The sequence below is a fragment of the Schistocerca americana genome, chromosome X, assembly GCF_021461395.2.
Source record: "Schistocerca americana isolate TAMUIC-IGC-003095 chromosome X, iqSchAmer2.1, whole genome shotgun sequence".
Lineage (NCBI taxonomy): Eukaryota > Metazoa > Arthropoda > Insecta > Orthoptera > Acrididae > Schistocerca > Schistocerca americana.
In genome coordinates this window covers 774,105,517-774,127,918 of record NC_060130.1, presented here as the reverse complement: position 1 = coordinate 774,127,918, position 22,402 = coordinate 774,105,517, and the positions used below count along the sequence as shown (strand labels likewise).

Genomic DNA, 22,402 nt, shown 5'->3' with positions numbered 1-22,402 from the left:
CATTTTTTCCATCAGTTGTGGTAGCATGTATTGGCTTCAATTACCTGGGCTGCAGGATTACTTTCGAGCAGGTGTCTGTAGCGACCTCTGACATCAAACAGCTCTAGGCACAATTCTCAGCTGTATGCTTATGGGTAATACACTTATTAAACACCTCTTTCCAACACCAGCATCTCGTCAGTTCTACATCTACATCTACATCCATACTCCGCAAGCCGCCTGACGGTGTGTGGCGGAGGGTACCTTGAGTACCTCTATCGATTCTCCCTTCTATTCAAGTCTCGTATTGTTCGTGGAAAGAAGGATTGTCGGTATGCTTCTGTGTGGGCTCTAATCTCTCTGATTTTATCCTCATGGTCTCTTCGCGAGATATACGTTGGAGGGAGCAACATACTGCTTGACTCTTCGGTGAAGGTATGTTCTCGAAACTTTATCAAAAGGCCGTACCGAGATACTGAGCGTCTCTCCTGCAGAGTCTTCCACTGGAGTTTATCTATCATCTCCGTAACGCTTTCGCGATTACTAAATGATCCTGTAACGAAGCGCGCTGATCTCCGTTGGATCTTCTTTATGTCTTCTATCAACCCTATATGGCACGGATCCCACACCGGTGAGCAGTATTCAAGCAGTGGGCGAACAAATGTACTGTAACATACTTCCTTTATTTTCGGATTGCATTTCCTTAGGATTCTTCCAATGAATCTCAGTCTGGCATCTGCTTTACCAACGATCATCTTTATATGATCATTCCATTTTAAATCACACCTAATGCCTACTCCCAGATAATTTATGGAATTAGCTGCTTCCAGTTGCTGACCTACTATATTGTAGCTAAATGATAAGGGACCTATCTTTCTATGTATTCGCAGCACATTACACTCGTCTACATTGAGATTCAACTGCCATTCCCCGCACCATGCGTCAATTCGCTGCAGATCCTCCTCCATTTCAGTACAATTTTCCATTGTTACAACCTCTCGATACACCACAGCATCATCAGCAAAAAGCCTCAGTGAACTTCCGATCTCATCCACAAGGTCATTTATGTATATTGTGAATTGCAACGGTCCTATGACACTCCCCTGCGGCACATCTGAAATCACTCTTACTTCGGAAGACTTCTCTCCATTGAGAATGACATGCTGCATTCTGTTATCTAGGAACTCTTCACTCCAATCACACAATCGATCTGATAGTCCATATGCTCTTACTTTGTTCATTAAACGACTGTGGAGAACTGTATCGAACGCCTTGCGGAAGTCAAGAAACACGGCATTTACCTGTGAACCCGTGTCTATGGTCCTCTGAGTCTCGTGGACGAATAGCGCGAGCTGGGTTTCACACGACCGTCTTTTTCGAAACCCATGCTGATTCCTACAGAGTAGATTTCTAGTCTCAAGAAAAGTCATTATACTCGAACATAATACGTGTTCCAAAATTCTACAACCGATCGACGTTAGAGATATAGGTCTATAGTTCTGCACATCTGTTCGACGTCCCTTCTTGAAAACGGGGATGACCTGTGCCCTTTTCCAATCCTTTGGAACGCTACGCTCTTCTAGAGACCTACGGTACACCGCTGCAAGAAGGGGGGCAAGTTCCTTCGCGTACTCTATGTAAAATCGAACTGGTATCCCATCAGGTCCAGCGGCCTTTCCTCTTTTGAGCGATTTTAATTGTTTCTCTATCCCTCTGTCGTCTATTGCGATAGCTACCATTTTGTCATCTGTGCGACAATCTAGAGAAGGAACTACAGTGCAGTCCTCCTCTGTGAAACAGCTTTGGAAAAAGACATTTAGTATTTCGGCCTTTAGTCTGTCATCCTCTGTTTCAGTATCATTTTGGTCATAGACTGTCTGGACCTACCGCTTTGACATAAGACCAAAATTTCTTAGGATTTTCTGCCAACTCAGTACATAGAACTTTACTTTCGAATTCATCGAACGCCTCTCGCATAGCCCTCCTCACTACATTTCGCTTCGCGTAATTTTTGTTTGTCTGCAAGGCTTTGGCTATGTTTATGTTTGCTGTGAAGTTCCCTTTGCTTCCGCAGCAGTTTTCTAACTCGGTTGTTGTACCACGGTGGCTCTTTTCCATCTCTTACGATCTTGCTTGGCACATACTCATCTAACGCATATTGTACGATGGTTTTGAACTTTGTCCACTGATCCTCAACACTATCTGTGCTTGAGACAAAACTTTTGTGTTGAGCCGTCAGGTACTATGTAATCTGCTTTTTGTCACTTTTGCTAAACAGAAAAATCTTCATACCTTTTTTAATATTTCTATTTACGTCTGAAATCATCGATGCACTAACCGCTTTATGATCGCTGATTCCCTGTTCTGCGTTAACTGTTTCAAGTAGTTCTGGTCTGTTTGTCACCAGAAGGTCTAATATGTCATTTCACTGGATTCTTTGTCCCTGCCACCCGTTATGAACGTTTGAGTCTCTCAGTCTATATCCGGCAAATTAAAATCTCCACCCAGAACTGTAACATGGTGGGGAAATCTACTCGAAATGTTTTCCAAATTGTCCTTCAGGTGCTCAACCACAACAGCTGCTGAACCAGGGAACCTACAGAGACATCCAATTACCATGTCTGAGCCTGCTTTAACCGTGACCTTCACCCAAATTATTTCACATTTCGGATCTCAGTCAATTTCCTTCGATACTATTGCACTTCTTATCGCTATAAACACGCCTCCCCCTTCACTGTCCAGCCTGTCTCTGCGGTATACATTCCAATCTGAGTTTAGAATTTCATTACTGTTTGCGTCTGGTTTCAGCCAACTTTCTGTCCCTAGTACTATATGGGCATTGTGACCGTTTATTAATGAGAGCAGTTCTGGGCCCTTTCTATAGACGCTCCTGCAGTTTACTATTAGCACATTAATATTGTTATTCCCTGTTGCATTTTGCCTACTCCTACCTTGCCGCGTCTCAGGTGGCGTCTTGTCGGGCCTAGGGAGGGAATTCTCTAACCTAAAAAACCCACATGTGCACTCCACACGTACTCCGCTACCCTCGTAGCCGCTTCCGGCGTGTAGTGCACGCAGTTGAATATATTTATCACGAAAAAAATAAAAAATAAAATAAAGATAATATCTTACACCCCAGGCCTTTTCCTGCCAGCTTGTATGTGAAGGGTGGAGTTTGAGTGCACCTGCCACTAGTTTCTGTGAAATTTTATCGCATCAGTGTAACACCAGTTCTATGACATTGTCAGTTATTGAGTTGTATTGCGATTTTAGGCAGTCCTTATCCAGCGCTATGCAGATAGTTGTTTAATTCAGACCGATCTGTATGATTAATTACGTAATTAGGACCAATCTTTTCTTCAGTTTCCCAACCAGAATAAATAAAGTACACTAACCTAACCTTTCTCAACTGCATCTAGAAGTGCCCATGTGTTGAGGGCTGCATTTAGGCTTTCCATGCAGAATGACCAGGGTTTGAGTCCCAGAAAGGGCACCGCCAATTTTAATTTCTCGCAATTCCCGGATATGGGGTGGGGTGGGACGTAATCACAGCCCTAGGACAAAGAAATTCCCATCCAAAATTGGTAATTCCCATCAGAATTCTAAATTTCCACCAATAGGATAGGTGTGGGAAGGGGAGTGGCGGGGGGTAGAGGGTTGGGACGCAGGTGCAGGCTAACGAAAACAGGGAGTGGGGGTGGGCGTGTTTGGGGGAGGTAGTTACTTTATCACTTTAATTAATTTGCATATCAATCGACATGAAAGTTTTCTGGGTATCATACCGCGTCATATTGTATAAAAATACTGCTGGAGAAAACCAACGTTTCGGCCATGGTTGAAGTGGCCTACTTCTTGGTCTACTGATCTCCAGCAGTAGTTTTATACAATATGACGCGATACCATACCCAGAAAACTTTTATGTCGACTAACTCTTGCCGCGGAAGCCTACGCAATTAAATTTTCATATCAATTTGATATCAAAATTGCACCAATACTTCCATCTCCCTACGACTTTTACGTTCTTATTTATGCATTGTGTATGGTTTTCTCTCGAACACGTAAATACCTTTTTCCTTCCATATACTTCGTCTGTATTGTAGGAGAACACGAGCAGAAAAGAAACCGGATCTTATAAAACTTTTCAATATATCACGAAAACAAAGCAAACAACACAGTAAAGGTGAAGAAGACACGAAAGCATGAAGTCCATATCTTTAATAGGAGTGAGCTCGGACATAAAAGGTTAACTTCCGATGTTAGCAGACGCCGCCATAGTCCTCTGTTTCTGCGCCTGCGCAGTGTGCAGCATTCTCGGAAATTTAGAACTCCACGCTCCACACAAACCGTAGATCAATGACGTCATGGACACACACACATCGTGATTGGCTGCTGATTTACATGCAGGCACGAAAGGGACACGCACTTCGAGCAGTCGATTTCGACATGAAAGTCGCTCGTGTAAAACGGGCTTTAGACGTCCGTATGATAGCGCACCTGTTGAGTCACTTGGCGTATGCTCGCCCTTATGAAGGCGAGTGAGTAACTGACAGCCGAGTGAAGCCGCGGCGCGAGAAAAGTGAATGGGGAGCGAGTCCGACTCACACGAGTTCGCTACACACATCCAGTACCCTGCTTCATTTGCATGGCATCGTTACTTAACATGACCATGTTACAGAGCAATGTGCCGCACCTTGTTGATTAGTCCGAGCAATAATATTAATACCTCTGGAAGTTCCGTACTGATGGCACTAGCAGACCACTAAAAGTGGTGTACAGGAAATAGTAGAAGTAGATTCGTATGGCATTATTGGCTAACAGTCACTCGAGAGTGATGTTCAGCTTCATGTTTGCAAGTTCTTTCAATTGGTCGCCTTTCGGCGACTTGCAGCTCCTTAACCTACCCGAGTAATCCTATCAGCGAAAGGGACCTACAGTTTAACGTGGAATCCGAATCACGTGTCGTTCCAGGCATTTTTTCACATCATTGAGAGATGAAGGTGCATATAAAGGAAGACTGAAAAATTCCGATGTCTGACTGGAGTTCGATCCTGCAACCGTACAGTCTCCAGACTCGTACTTTACCACTAGAACACAAAACTTGACATTATGTTGGTATATCAGAGACTACTGCAAAAATGCAAAACAAAACAGATGGAGACGTTTAATTTATGGGAGTATAGATCACTAAGCACCTGACAACAGCGGTAAATTCCTGAAAAAGTGTTGCGTTTACATAAACATGTGCACTTTGCATTTCATGCTGGCATTTGCATCGTCCGTCCATAGAGTTCCGAGACTGATTTTATTCGTGGTGTAAAGACGACGTCAGTGCAGTAACTGCAGTGTTTAGCTTGAACTGAGAACTGTAAACAACAATTGTGCGGCTGGTTCCGGCGGAGGTTCGAGTCCTCCCTCGGGCATGGGCGTGTGTGTTTGTCATTAGGACAATTAGGTTAAGTAGTGTGTAAGCTTAGGGACTGATGACCTTAGCAGTTAAGTCCCATAAGATTTCACACACATTTGAACATTTTTTGAACAGCTCTAGCGACGACTTTGTCTACGTCTGTCAGAAGTTGATAATCTGGCGTTCGAGAGACTAGACTTCTCCTGAGCTGAAGTCGCAGACATAACAGACATCGACGTTTCAATAGTTGTTTTACAAGTGGTTCTCGAATTTTTTCCCAATCTCAGTAAAGGTCCAGAATGAGATTTTCACTCTGCAGCGGAATGTGCGCTGATATGAAACTTCCTGGCAGATTAAAACTGTGTGCCCGACCGAGACTCGAACTCGGGACCTTTGCCTAACACGGGCAAGTGCTCTACCATCTGAGCTACCGAAGCACGACTCACGCCCGGTACTCACAGCTTTACTTCTGCCAGCTTAGGGTGGAGAAGGAAGTCGGTCGAGCCCTTTCAAAGGAGCCATCCCGGCGTTTGTCTGAAGCGGTTTGGGGAAATCACAGAACACCTAAATCAGGTGAGCCGGACGTGGTTTTGAACCGTCGTCCTTCCGAATGCGAGTCCAGTGTGCTAACCACTGTGCCACCTCGCTTGGTGGCATCGAGTGTCAACGTCGTTGACTCACAAATCGCAATCGAGCAACATCTCTAAATGAAATGTTCAAGACATTTTCCGGAATGTTTAGAAGACGAGAAAAACGTGTGTAAAGTTTGTCCTGCACACCTTGATTGCGGAAGGAAAACAATGACGCGTGGACGCCTGCCGCTGCCATACTGAAATGCAAAACGCGAACGATTCTCGGCTGGAAAAAATCGTCACAAGTTATAAGACGTGTTTTTATCAATACAAAGCTACCACATATTGTCAAAATGCATAAAATTGACGACGCAACCGACATTCAAGCCAATGTGACACGCGAATTGAACGACATCGTAAAGAAGGACTTTCCTTATAGTTTGACATGGTTGTATGAATGTTCTGCGCTTTGTACTCAAGTGGGGGGAGACCATGTAAAACACTTGACGTATTAAAACCACCATCTTAACTTTTCTCAGTTTTTTGTTAATTCAGTCTTTAAACGTTTTGGACAGATGGGGTATGTGATTTTGAGAACAGGAGATCAGATGAGACGTGATCATGGATGAAATTCCTCATCTGCTTCGGCTCTCTGCGCTTTACAGGCTACCCAGCATATGTACCCAAAAGATAAAATTGTCCAGAATATGCAGTACGCCCTGTCCCAGTTACGTAGACAGTGGATAGAGGTGTCATGCTGTTGGGCACCAGAACAAGTGGGAATTCGTGAGTATGTGATAGCCGATATTACAGGCGCGCAGGCATGTACCCTACCAAATTTGATCCAGCGTACTATCCCTCCGTGTGCCATGTCTTTACTGAGAATGTTCTTAATGCGTCCAATGAGAAGAAGAATGCCTTTTCTCCGAAGACAATATATCAATTTTTGCAAAATTTGTGTCATGTAGGCATTGACAGAAGTTACGCAAATATCGGGAAATAAAACACTAAAATATCGTAGAGAATGTGTTTGTTAGGTAGGGGGCCTATGTTCTTTTTATCTACAGACCTGAGGATGGTTCATAAAGAATCGAAACCGGTCGTTTTAGAAAAAATTAAAGCAATTAAGACGGACAGTATAATCTGAGTCACTGCACAAACGACACACACTATTCACAAATTATTTCAGAATATAATAATATACATACCATCATCAGACATCCGGACCGTACCTATGGTTTTAGTTTTCATTTTTTGTATCTCAAGATTCCATATGCTTGCCTGAAAAACTGAATTAACGTGCTTCTATAGAGAGTGAAATATTGAGTTCAGAAATAGGTATCTATTCCCTTCCTATCTGATCTGTTTATAGTCCACGTTTCAATTCCATACAAGGCTACACTCCAGACAAATACCTTCTGAAAAGAATTCCTAAAACTTAAATCTGTATTGGATGTTAAGGGGAGATTCCACCTAAAAATTTAATTTTTGTGCTGTTTTCCTATTCCAACCAAATTTTAAAATAACGTCTGTCACATAAAGATGTAGCAACACCCAAACGTTGACGTGCAGATCTTCATCGGTTTTGGAGTTTTGAATTTTTAATATGATTTTAGTAGCACTTTCGAAAACCAGCTTTTGGTACGCTGACCTCAGTTTTCTAATTCCAGATTTTTTAGGCGCATTCACAGGGATGTTCAATAGTTCTGTGCATTAATTTACGAGAAATGTTATTAGTTTATAGCCGGCCGGTTTTAAAATAATGTCTGTCACATAAAGATGTAGCAACACCCAAGCGTTGACGTGCAGATCTTCATCGGTTTTGGAGTTTTGAATTTTTAATATGATTTTAGTAGTACTTTCGAAAACCAGCTTTTGGTACGCAGACCTCAGTTTTCACATTCCAGATTTTTTAGGCGCATTCACGGGAATGTTCAATAGTTCTGTGCATTAATTTACGAGAAATGTTATTAGTTTATAGCCGGCCGGTGTGGCCGTGCGGTTCTAGGCGCTTCAGTTTGGAACCGCGTGACCGCTACGGTCGCAGGTTCGAATCCTGCCTCGGATATGGATGTGTGTGATGTCCTTAGGTTAGTTAGGTTTAAGTAATTCTAAGCTATAGGGGACTGATGACCTCAGAAGTTAAGTCCCATAGTGCTCAGAGCCATTTGATTTTTTATTAGTTTATTCTCAGTATTTGTTTCAAGTTTCAAACTTATATTTTCGTTAATTATCGGTATATAAATGTGATTATAAAATAGAAAAACTACTTTTTCGATAATATTAATGCATAGAAACATGCAAATACCTCAAAACTACCTCCTGCAAAAATTTAGTTGAGATTGCTCAATATTAAGGATAAAATTCATCCGCACTATACGTTTTCCCTTCCTGTTCTTGTAAGGCTTTTCTACGTGTAGTTTCAAGACCAAGATAGCCTTTTTATAGAATTTCTCCTTCTCCAGTCAGCATCTTGTGGTCTGCTTAATCCATCGTTGATGTCTAGATAAGTAGATCTTTTTTTCTGGGAGGATGATACAGGAGAGTGGGACTCCTGCTTTCTTCAAACAGCCCATGCTGAACACCTTTTATAAAACCCAGAAGTATCTGTTTTTTTTTCCTTTTATCTTTTTTTCTTTGGTAAACTTGGACCAAATGACACTGCGAGAATTTCCATTTGCATTTTGTGTCAGTCATCGGTGCATCTTGACAGTAACGCATCAGATGCAAGTCTTTGATGGACAGGTACTGTCTTGATCACTTCAACAGCTGTCGATGTGCCTCATGCAGTCCATGTTTCAAATGTTTCTAGGACGTACTTGTAATTCGACTATAGCTAAATGTTTTTTAGTATCTAAGGGTAAACACTCCAAAGATGTGAAACAGCTATTAACAGTTTTTTGAAAAAAATTGAAGTTTTAGGGTAGAGTTTCCCCTCAACAAATTTCGCTTTTTCAAAGACGCTTTATTTACCATTGCCAGTCTACATTTTATATCCTCTCCAATTAGGTCATCACCAGTCATTTTACTGCCCAAATAGCAAAACTCATCTATTACTTTTAGTTTCTCATTTGCTAATCTGATTGCCTTAGCATCGCCTGATATAATTTGAAATATTATTAACATAACATTATTATTACTATTACAACTAAATACTACTCTGTGTTATCTAAGTAATCTTTCACTGTGTCGAATATATATTGCTTACGAGGAACTGTTTAACGACCGGCTTAAATATGTTTGTTTTAATAATGTCTTTAATCTCCTTGGAAGATTTATTGTGTAGTTTTCTCCTCGGTATAAAACATTGATTTGAGTTTTATTTTCATTCTTTATCGGTAAATGTAAATGCTATCTGTATCGTCCTCCCCAGTCATGAACAGAGTTGTTTGTGCAATAGTTATGAATATTATTTTTAACGTGCATAACTGATTGGTAAATGTACTCTCATGGTGTAGTTAAATCGTCAACGTTTTGAACAAAACCTTACAGTGAGATCTATTACTATTTTAGGTTGATATTCGTATGGCCTTTTTGTGTAATGTGAAAACCGTGTTCCTATTTTGCGCATTTGTGCCCCAGAAAAGAATTCCATCACTAAGGACGGAATGTACGTATGAAAAGTATATACCTAAGACACCGCCTGTCAGACGCTGATAATAGAAGTCTAAGGGGATAACATGGTGATGACATTCTATCTGCAAGTGTCTTTGTACATTCACACCACTTGAAGTGCGAATCAATATTCATTCTTGTAAATTCTATGTTTGTTACACAAACTACAGGGGTACCATCTATGTTTAATTTAACGGTGTCATATTCTCTCTTTAAGCTCAAATCAATGTCATTTGTTTACTTTATGTTTAAGGGGTCGTTCACAGCATTATGTTCGCTCTAATGCGAACATCGTTGGTTAGGCTTTACCGTGACTTACTGACAGTTAATAGTAAACTTGTTGTTTCATTTTGCACTATGTTCGAAACCCAAATGCATTATACGTGCTGAAAGGTACATTGTCCGAATATTTTATTCTGTTCTCAATATAGGTTGAGGTATTACATGTCACGCGTATTACTCGGTCGACTTTCCCGCTTCGCTGACGCAGTTTGTAACCCTCTGCCGCTAGAGGACTCCAAATTGTAGCGAGCAACATGGCAGTGTGTACTTAAGTACATTAGGTGATCAAAAGTATCCGTACACCACCAAAAACATAGGTTTTTCATATTAGGTGCTTTGTGCTGCCACCCACTGCCATGTACTTCATATCAGCGACCTCAGTAGTCATTAGACATCGTGAGAGAGCAGAATGGGGCGCTCCGCGGAACTCACGGACTTCGAATGTGGCCAGGTTATTGGGTGTGACTTGCGTCATACGTGTGCACGCGAGATTTCCACTCTCCTAAACATCCATAGGTCCACTGTTTCCGATGTGATAGTGAAGTGGAAACGTGAAAGGACACGTACAGCACAAAGCGTACAGGCCGACCTCGTCTGTTGACTAACAGAGACCGCCGACAGTTGAAGAGTGTCGTAATGTGTAATATGTAGGCATCTATCCAGACCATTATACAGGAATCTCAAACTGCATCAGGATCCACTGCACGTACTATGACAGTTAGGCGGGAGGAGAGAAAACTTGGATTTCATCGCCGAGCGACTGCTCATACGCCACACATCACGCCGGTAAATGCCTAACGGCGCCTTGCTTGGAGTAAGGAGTGTAAACATTAGACGATTGAACAGTGGAAAAAAGTTGTGTGTAGTAACGAATCACGGTACACATTGTGGCGATCCTATGGCAGGGCGTGGGTATGGCGAAATCCCGGTGAACGTCATCTGCCAGCGTGTGTAGTGCGGAGGCGGTGGTGTTATGATATGGTCCCGTTTTTCATGGAGAGGGCTTGCACCATTTGTTGTTTTGCGTGGCACTATCACAGCAAAGGCCTACATTGATGTTTTAAGCACCTTCTTGCTTCCAACTGTTTAAGAGCAATTCGGGGATGGCGATTGCATCTTTCTACACGATCGAGCACGTGTTCATAATGCACGGCCTGTGGCGGAGTGGTTACACGACTATAACATCCCTGTAATGGACTGGCCTGCACAGGATCCTGACCTGAATCCTACAGAACACCCTTGGGATGTTTCGGAACGCCGACTTCTTGCCAGGCCGCACCGACCGACATCGATACCTCTCCTCAGTGCAGCATTTCGTGAAAAACGGGCTGCCATTCCCCAAGAAACCTTCCAGCTCCTGATTGAACGTATGCTTGCGAGAGTGGAAGCTGTCATCAAAGCTAAGGGTAGGCCAACACGATAATGAATTCAGCACTACCGATGGAGGGCGCCACGTACTTGTAAGTCATTTTCAGCCAGGTGTACGAATACTTTTCATCACATAGCAGTTGTCGGTGCTTAAGGAACATCGTGCTGTAATCTAGTTTTTAACCACAGAAGAGTTAGTCCGCACATGGAGCACTCTCTCCTTCAGCGTCGAAATCCTAGACCACGCACGAGCCCGGCCATCCTGATTTAGGTTTTGCGCGATTTCCCTAAATCGCTCCAGGCAAATGCCGGGATGGTTCCTTTGAAAGGGCACGGCCGACTTTCTTCCCCATCATTCCCTAATCCGATGAGACCGATGACCTCGCTGTCTGGTCTCCTTCCCCAAACAACCCAATCCACGCACGAGCGCAGCGATATCTTTTTGGAAATGTTTGGTAAGTTCCTATGAGAGCAAACTGCGGAGGTCATCGGTCCCTAGGCTTACACACTACTTAATCTAACTTAAACTAACTGACACTAAGGACAACACACAAACCCATACTCCAAGGACGATTCTAACAGTTCAAATGGCTCTGTGCACTATGGGACTTAACATCTGAGGTCATCAGTCCCCTAAAACTTTGAACTACTTAAACCTAACTAACCTAAGGACATCACACACATACATGCCGGCGGCAGGATTCGAACCTGCGACCGTAGCTGTCGCGCGCTTCCAGAGTGAAGGAAGGATTCGAACCTCTGACGTAGGTAGCCGCGCGAACCGTGGCAAGGCGCCTTAGACCTCAGCGATATCTACATCAATCCGACGCACTGGGTTCACTGTCACCGACCATCATCCATACAGCCCCGACTTGGCCCCATCCCGTTGTCATCTGTTTCTAAAACTGAAACATCAGCTTCGAGGACTTCGCTTTGACGGTGATGAAGTAGTGCAAGCAGAGGTGAGGTTGTGGCTCCGTCAACAAAGACAAACATTCTACAGGGACAGCATCAACAAACTGGTCTCTCGTTGGTTAAAATGGCTCTGAGCACTATGGGTCTCAACTGCTGAGGTCATTAGTCCCCTAGAACTTAGAACTAGTTAAACCTAACTAACCTAAGGACATCACAAACATCCATGCCCGAGGCAGGATTCGAACCTGCGACCGTAGCGGTCTTGCGGTTCCAGACTGCAGCGCCTTTAACCGCACGGCCACTTCGGCCGGCTGGTCTCTCGTTGGGACACGTTTGTTCGTTGCCAGGGTGACTATGTTGAGAAATAAGTATACAAACATAAAGAATAAAGATGTTAATGTCTTTTTTTATTTAAAAAGCTTTAAGAGTTTTCTCATAAATTCGGAGGCATTACTTCACAGAAGCCCTCGTCCACGCAACTGATACATTTTCAGCGCACGCGGGCGGCTCGGACACGTGGAGTCGGTTCACGGTGTCGGGGCAGCCGTGCCGGCGTGGGACGTTCTGCAGCCTGAACGTGGTGGGCGGCTTCTGGTCCTGCGAGCTGGAGGGCGGCGACGCGGGCGCCTGGGACTACTGCTGTCGCCAGGGGCACCACTGCGGGTACTCAGACGGCTACCACTACCCCTGGTACGTAAACTGCCCTAAAAAAGAAAAGCGACGTCCTGCAACACTGTAAGCTGCTGTTCAAAGTACACTGGTAAGTCAAAACATTATGACCACGACGTTGGTGCCGCCTGGTGGCTTTGCAGGCACGTGACACGGTAACAAAGGTACGTAACAGGAGCAGTCACGGACTGTGGATCATCCTAGCGAAGATACGGTGTGCAAATGGGAGAATCCATTGAGATAAGCGACTTTGACAAAGAGCAAATCACTGTTACGCAGAGCCTGTGAACGAGTATCTCGAAAGTGGCGAAGCATCTACGAAGAGAGGTAGAAGGACAGTGAAACTACTACTAGGCGCTAAATGGTTGGATGCCACGGCTCTTCACAGAACATGTGGTTTGGAGGCTTGTATGCTCTGTAAAGTACACTACTGGCCATTAAAATTGCTACACCAAGAAGAAATGCAGATGATAAACGGGTATTCATTGGACAAATATATTATACTAGAACTGACATGCGATTACGTTTCACGCAGTTTGGGTGCATAGATCCTGAGAAATCAGTACCCAGAACAACCACCTCTGGCCGTAATAACGGCATTGATACGCCTGGGCATTGACTCAAACAGAGCCTGGATGGCGTGTGCAGGTACAGCTACCCATGCAGTTTCAGTACGATACCACAGTTCACCAAGAGTAGTGACTGGCGTATTGTGACGAGCCAGTTGCTCGACCACCATTGACCAGCCGTTTTCAATTGGTGAGAGATCTGGAGAATGTGTTGGCCAGGACAGCAGTCGAACATTTTCTGTATCCAGATAGGCCCATACAGGACCTGCAACATGTGGTCGTGCATTATCCTGCTGAAATTTAGGATTTCGCAGGGATCGAATGAAGGGTAGAGTCACGGGTCGTAATACATCTGAAATGTAACGTCCACTGTTCAAAGCGCCGTCAATGCGAACACGAGGTGACAGAGACGTGTAACCAATGGCACCCCATACCATCACGCCAGGTGATACGCCAGTATGGCGATGACGAATACACGCTTCCAATGTGTGTTCACCGCGATGTCGCCAAACATGGATGCGACCATCATGATGCAGTAAACAGAACCTGGATTCATCCGAAAAAATGACGTTTTGCCATTCGTGCACCCAGGTTCATCTTTGAGTACACCATCGCAGGCGCATCTGTCTGTGATGCAGCGTCAAGGGTAACGGCAGCCATGGTCTCCGAGCTGATAGTCCATGCTGCTGCAAACGTCGTCGAACTGTTCGTGCAGACGGTTTTTGTCTTGCAAACGTCCCCACCTGTTGACTCAGGGATCGAGACGTGGCTGCACGATCCGTTACAGCCATGCAGATAAGATGCCTGTCATCTCGACTGCTAGTGATACGAGGCCGTTGGGATCCAGCACGGCGTTCCATATTATCTTCCTAAACCCACCGATTCCATATTCTACTAACAGTCATTGGATGTCGGCCAACGCGAGCAGCAATGTCGCAATACGATTAACCGCAATCGCGTTAGGCTACAAAGCGACCTTTATCAAAGTCGGAAACGTGATGGTACGCATTTCTTCTCCTTACACGAGGCATCACAACAAAGTTTCACCAGGCAACGCCAGTCAACTGCTGTTTGTGTATGAGAAATCGGCTGGAAACTTTCCTCATATCAGCACGTTGTAGGTGTCGCCATCGGCGCCAACCTTGTGTGAATGCTTTGAAAAGCTAATCATTTGCATATCACAGCATCTTCTTCCTGTCGGTTAAATTTCGCGTCTGTAGCACGTCATCTTCGTGGTGTTGCAATTTTAATGGCCAGCAGTGTAGGATAGATGGTGATCTGTGGCATCTCTGCCGAAAGAGCACAATGCTGGTTCGTGCAAAAGTGTTTCGGAGCACACCGTTCATTGCACATTGTTTAACATGGAGATCCGCATCAAACCACTCCTCCGTGTTCGCATGTTGTCCCAAACACTTCGTCAGTTACGACTGCAATGGGCGAGGGACCATCGGGATTCGACCGTTGATCAATGGAAACCTGTCGGCTTTTCAGGTGAATCACATTTTTGCTACACTAGATCGATGGTCGTCTCCACAAACGCCGTCATCGAAGTGAACGGCGGCTCGAAATACGCAGCACGCCACAGAAGCAGGCTGGTGAGTGCAGTGCTGTGCTATGGGAGACATTCTTCTGCGCTTGAATGGGATCTGTGACAATAATCTAAGACACGCTGACAGCTGCAAATCACTTGCATGCCTTCATGCTTAATGTCTTGCCCGACGACGATGTCAGATTTCAGCATTATTGTTGTCTGTGTCTCGGTGCCAGAACCGTGCTACAGTGGTTTGAGGGGCATTGTAGTAAAGTCACGTTGGTATCTCGGCGACCAAATTCGCCTGATGGAACCCATGTGGGTCGCGATCGGCCACTATCACCGAGTACGCCAATCAGCAGCCCTTTATTTACACGAATTACGTGACCTGTGCGTAGACATCTAATGGCACATGGCTCCACAAACCTACCAACAAACTGTCGGATCCCTAATACGCAGAATCAGAGATTTATTTCGTTCCAAAGACGGACAAACGAGCTATTCAGCAGGCGGTCATAATGTTCTAGGTCATCAGTGCATTGTTCAACGCAAAATTATTGAAGCTTTATATTCACTTTTGGCATATTGCGCCGGCCGGTGTGACCGAACGGTTCTAAGCGCTACAGTCTGGAAACGCGCGACCGCTATGGTCGCAGGTTCGAATCCTGCCTCGGGCATGGATGTGTGTGATGTCCTTAGGTTAGTTAGGTTTAAGTAGTTCAGCGTTCTAGGGGACTGATGACCTCAGAAGTTAAGTCCCATAGTGCTCAGAGCCATTTGAACCGTTTTTTGGCGTATTGCCTATTGGCTCTGATGTCGGGATCTTCGGCTGGCATTTGAAGAGCGAAAATGTCAAGCGTTCTAAGTGCCATGGTTTCACAAAATGCGTTTTCAGCAATATTGTGTTCTCGTAGTCCGCTGCATGTCTCTAGATTCGTTCCAAGTGTCAGGTCAAGGATAAAACGTTTCAAGCATTCATTACTAGATGACACATTGTCTTTGTAATAATCAGTACTTCCCTCTGGGGTCCTTACTACCGTACGTTCGAGAACTCCTCTATTTAACCTGTGATGGTTTGACGAGGTAACACGGTTTTAACAGTGAACTCGCAAACTGTGAATATGGTTCCCCACCATCTGTCGAATATTTCAGAATAAGTTAAAATTTGTGACGGACTACCATCGCTGTTTGCGAGTTCATTCTTAAATGAATGCGGCTGTTGGTCGTCAACATAGTCTCTCACACAGCACTGCAGTACACAAGCTTTTGGCGTGTGGGCACAGCTTTTTGGAGCACACTCTCGGAATGATTCAACGATGGGCAAAGAAATAGGCTGTGCCCTTTCAAAGGAACCATCCCGGCAATTGCCTGGAGCGATTTAAAGAAATCATGGAAAACCTAAATCAGGATGGTCGGACGCGGCTAATTTAGAGGACCGAAGAATGGTAAGCAATGTCTTTGTTCCGCAAGATTTTCACTAGATTGTTCAGTCAGCTAAAGCTATGAACCCATTCCATGTAATTCTAATGTATTCTTTGATTTTAAAGATGCTACTGAAACACTGGTGTCAGTACAGGCGTGTAAGATCTACAAATGCAGTATGACCGAAGTGTTTCATACTCTTCCATCTCAAATAGCTATTACAAACTCTTACCCAGAAACTGAACAATGCAGACATGTCAATGTATTAAGAAGAGGAAAGGCCATGGCTAATGTATGCTATGCCGTACTTTATCTTAAACATCGCTCATGTTTATCAGTTGAAAAACAGAAAGACCCCTTGACGATGTTGATAGCTGGAAGCGTACGTACGTGTCCACCAAACTACCCGGATTTCAATCCACTCGAGAATCTGTGGGACCACCTCTATAGGGCTGTTCGTGCTGTAATATCTCTTTATATTCTATGAATTATTCTGATCCAACTCTACCCTTGAATGACGTTTACAAATTTTCTATCTTCATACTCGCAGAATCCATGCGCAAAATAGTTTCATACAATAGCTATGCCATGAGCGCATAAGTATTCTTTGTAGTACTCTCTCTGGTGGTTGTTAGAAAGAAAAAAAGAAGGAGGGCTTCCGAGATTGTCTTCGTGCCGATTAGCCTGAGCTTGGTTTGGAAGAACTGTAATCTGATTATTGAGATTTATCACAGAAGATAACTGATACGAACTGTACGATTAAAAGGAAATATATATAGATTGCTCCTTCAAATAATAGGTGTGTATTTGAAATTTGAGAATTAATGATATTTATCGATATATTGCGTAGTTGTTAATCAGAAGGGACTTCCGAAAGACTGGATACGAACCTGCACTTAATGATCCAAGAGCTCCATTGCTTCTTCGGAAGGTTAAACTTCATCAAAGCCAAATATCCGCTTGATCTGAGGTTTCCCGACTGATTATACAACGCTCCCAAAATTACGAGGGATTTTATTTGTGCAGATTAGCAGACTGCCGCAAAGCACGAGCCTGCAGAGAAGAAGAATCATCGCCTGATTTCATTATAACAAGTAAAATTTCAGAATCATTTTGAGTGACTGAGCTATGACTGTATTTCCTATCATGAATGATTGATTGCTCGCACGACGTGAGATCTACATAATCACGTAGATAGGAGGAAAAATTACAGTGGCGACCGTGACAGGACTGGAACGTCACAAGTAAGATTCGATATAACGGATAGCCACAGGGAAAAGTACGAACAGGATGATTTTTGGAATCGTAGTAGCGTTGAGGAGAAGATGATTAAACAGAGACAATTTCAAATCTTTAACCCTGACAAAAAGAATGTTCATCCTGTAGTCTTTATTCGAAGTTTCAATGGCCTCTTTCCACGATCTTGGACAGAATGGCAAAAGATTAGTTTTGTATCTGGATATATACAAGGAACAGGAGCATTGTGGGCATCCGAACAAACATCTTCTTGTAAATGTTACAAAGAATTTGAGCAGGCTTTTCTAGCAAAATATTGGTCTGCTGGAATACAAGAAAGACTTAGGCAGGAAGTATTATATCCTGAGCCTTTCTCGTTTTCTAGAGGATCTCTAAAGAGATATTTTGAGAAATACATTAATAAATCTTTGTATTGGGATGTACCGATTCCTTTGCCGGATATACTTAGACTACTCAAGTCCAGACTACCCACCAGTATAAGGAATCAGCTGTTATATACAAATGATAAGGATATAGACTCATTTATGACTACGCTTGATCGTATTGATATAATTGAGGAGGACAATAAAAGGGCAAGAGAAATGTCATATCAAAGAAGAGCAATAGAAGCGAATCCGAGCTGCAACTCGAGTGGGAATGGCAGTAATGGTAGCAGTAACAATAATCATAACCAACTACACTCTCCGAGGAGACTTAGAAATGGACAAAATGCAAACAATAATTATTACCATAATGAAAACTTTAGTAATGGTGCAGCGAGGGGCTATTTTAGGAACAGTAGGAATTTTAATCGATATGATCCAATGTATGGCAACACAGGACAGTTCTACCAACACCAGCAGAACAACAACAATAATTACACAAATCAAGCAAGACAATATAGACCGAATTCACCACAACAACCGATAATCACTGAAGTAGCTGAAGAGATAAATATCAATCGGACCAATAATCAGTCAAACTAAACATGACCGCATCGTGCCCCAGAGGAGCGGTCAGGGGATCTGTTAGGGGCGAAACAGTAAAATTACAATTGTTAAGATATAATGATGGTGAGCTGTTGACTGAAGAGTTAACAAAGGATTTAATAACTTGTCATAATGACAGATCGAGTGTTCCGGTATCGGAAGTATTTGTTGAAATAGAGGAAGTTCCAACGAATGTGATATTAGACACCGCCGCTTCCGCCAATGTCATCTCAGGCGCTCTTTTTCGGAGAATTATTAGGAAGAAGAAGGTACCAATTTTGCCAGTACAGAACTGCAAAATCATCGGAGCTGTTGGAGCACGCTCTCCCAATGTCAAAATACAAAAACAATTAGAGGTGAAAATGGGAAATGTAGCAATAAAATGCACGTTCCTTGTAGTGGAGAAGTTATTAGTGGACTGTATTCTTGGTATTGGGAGTATGCAGGAGTACGATTGTCAGATAGATTTTTTGGAAGGAATAGTTAAATTTAGATTAAATGGAGAAGAGATAGCACTGGATTTAAATAGAAAGGAAACGGTGCACGAGAAATATTGTCGCGGTGCCATAATGCAATTAATTGACACTACAAACGGTCGTTGGAAGGAGCTTTCAAAGGATTTGATGCAACAGGAGGACTTTAACCAAACAACAATGATAAAAGCTAGTGAATCAAATCAGCTTCCCAGAGGACAAAGGCAGCAGCTTCATTGTTTGTTAGAGGCATATGAAGAGATTTTTGATGAGAAATCAGGAATTATTAAAGGGTATATTTGTCACCTACAAGTGAAGCCACATCAGACTTACTGTTACACGCACTATCCGATCCCCTGGCGTTTAAAACAATCTGTTCAAAGGGAGATAAATAGAATGTTAGAATGGAACTTGATTGAGCCATCAACTAGTCCATATTGTTCTCCGCTCTTAGTCGTTCCTAAACCTGGAGGCAACGGACGAAAAGTATGAAGACCAGAATTTAAAATGGGAAGAAAAGATTCGACTCGCACTTGTCAATTTAACTAAAAAGGCAATACAACGGAAATTGACATATGATAAACGGATTCACCGGATTCAGACGTTTCATCTTGGAGAAAAGGTTTTATTGAGGCGACACATCCATTCCTCGAAACTGATGAAGAACATAAAGAAATGGAATCTTATTTATACCGGACCATATGTTATTGTAAATATACCAAATCCTGGATCATACTTGTTGGCATATCCCGAATCGAGAAGGATAAAGGGATTATTCCCGCATAATGATATTAAGAAATTTAGTGAAGGATCGTAGATCTGTGATACCAAATATGGAGCAGAATTTAGTGTGGAATTTGACTATGAGTCGAATGTGTATATAAATATCAAGAAGTTTATGTTGTCTAGAGGTTAAGAGACAGTGAGATTACTCTTGTGGTAGGTTAAGAGACTCTTGTGGTAGGTTAAGAGACAGTGAGATTACTCCTGTGATAGGTTAAGAGACAGTGAGATTACTCCTGTGATAGGTTAAGAGACAGTGAGATTACTCCTGTGATAGTTTAGCACAAAATTTTTAAGATAGGTAGAAGAATTTGTTAATTACTAGTGTTTGTAAGTGTGGACTATGAGCAGAAGCCACAGTGATATACAATGAAAGTGCATCTACATTTCCTCAAGACACGGCACTTATGTGAGAATTGCGTGTGAAACTTGAACAGTGTGGGATATGTAGGTAAATACGCTGTGTGTATGATGTGCGCTGTTCGCGCAAGATAACAAATGAACTGTGAAATGAAGCAACAGTCGATAATGTCACTGTTGCAAACAATTGAAGAAACTCTCTGGTTGCGCGAGAGAAAATTATTATAATTTTTAGATTTTTCATTATGCCTTCTTTACCAGGAGAATTAATTTAAGAATTTTAATTAACTTTTTAAGAATAGCAGTTTGTGTGTTTCATATTATGGACATAATTGTTGAAATATATTTCCATAAATGTTCATGAGAGGATGAAGAAGATTCTGCGATTGGATGATTTGTTAAATGAACATACGTCATCATTAATGATATTTATTTGCAAGTGAATCTATAAATCAATTAATTATAAGAATAATGAAAATTTTTCAAATTATTCCTTTTGTGGAGTCAGTGTCATATACCTATGTTTAAAATTTTTCATCAGGTGTAAACTTAAATTTTATCCTTAATTTCGTAATTGAAAGCAAACCTCGGACAGATTCAGTGCTCTACTTCCACCTGCACTATAACAAAACGAAGATTAGATTAAAATTTTTTTTTGAGAGGAATACATTCGATATGAGCTACAACAAAATTTAAATGCCCACGGTCTATATGGCAATGTTTTGGACAATCAGCAGTTGCAAAGCAAAACAACTTTGGTATTGAGGACTATAAAAATAAAAAAAAAAAATAAAATAAAAAAATTCGCGATTGTCAGGACTGATGGATGTTCCAGTCTAGTACAGATGGAAGAATATAAGAATCCACTCCGATTTTGAGTTCAACGATGAAATATGGACTTCATTGCCTTAATCCACTCTCTTCCAGGGATTTATTCAGTCAGAACTTTTTCTTATTCCACTTTAAACCTGTTTCATGTTCACGTCCCTGACCATCTGTTCCTGAGATCATCTTCCTGTTTCTACGGCACGTTAAAAGCTTCTATCCTGTACCATAAGCCATCGCGTGTCCTCCGTGCCGCGTCCACCAAACGCTGTACGTCGCCTACCCGGTGTCCGTACCCAGTGTTCCTGTTCCATCGACTTCACAACGAAATCGCCGAAAGAAGAATTTTGAAAATATTTTTTTGAGCAATATTGTAAAATTTTTTTTTGGCTATGAGGCACTTTTCCTTCGATCTAATCTATAGAGCTTCTATATATTTCAAAATTACTGGATTTAGGCTTTCCTACCTTCTTTAATACCTGAGCTGGGGTCTATTCTTCCGGGTTTTCCAGGGTTTCCCTGTGAAGGCCAGTTCCCAAATGGGTAGACCTTTTTCGTAATTACACCAATCTACATCTTCCCTGGTTATGTACTCGGGATGCGGGTATACCCCGGTACATGTAAAAGCTACAGCTTAGGTATTCTCATAATTTACTGTCTTAACATGATACCCATACTCTCTATAGTAAAATTCTATTAATTCAAAATATTCCTCTTTTGAATAAACAACCCAACAATTTTTTTCTGTTAGCTCGCAAAGTGTATTATCATTAACTTTGCTCGCTGCGAGGGGCAATTGTAATATCTCTTTATATTCTATGAATTATTCTGATCCAACTCTACCCTTGAATGACGTTTACAAATTTTCTATCTTCATACTCGCAGAATCCATGCGCAAAATAGTTTCATACAATAGCTATGCCATGAGCGCATAAGTATTCTTTGTAGTACTCTCTCTGGTGGTTGTTAGAAAGAAAAAAAGAAGGAGGGCTTCCGAGATTGTCTTCGTGCCGATTAGCCTGAGCTTGGTTTGGAAGAACTGTAATCTGATTATTGAGATTTATCACAGAAGATAACTGATACGAACTGTACGATTAAAAGGAAATATATATAGATTGCTCCTTCAAATAATAGGTGTGTATTTGAAATTTGAGAATTAATGATATTTATCGATATATTGCGTAGTTGTTAATCAGAAGGGACTTCCGAAAGACTGGATACGAACCTGCACTTAATGATCCAAGAGCTCCATTGCTTCTTCGGAAGGTTAAACTTCATCAAAGCCAAATATCCGCTTGATCTGAGGTTTCCCGACTGATTATACAACGCTCCCAAAATTACGAGGGATTTTATTTGTGCAGATTAGCAGACTGCCGCAAAGCACGAGCCTGCAGAGAAGAAGAATCATCG

At 42.4% G+C, this 22,402-nt stretch overlaps 1 protein-coding gene across 2 annotated transcripts in view; it reads left to right on the top strand.

Annotated features, from left to right (window-relative positions):
• Positions 1–22,402, top strand: part of LOC124555265 — a 516,239-nt gene that overhangs the window by 474,469 nt on the left and 19,368 nt on the right. For both annotated transcript variants that reach the window (XM_047129133.1, XM_047129134.1), the window contains one exon: positions 12,630–12,825. In XM_047129133.1, the coding sequence (XP_046985089.1) occupies positions 12,630–12,825 (196 nt within the window). The remainder of the gene's footprint in view (positions 1–12,629; positions 12,826–22,402) is intronic.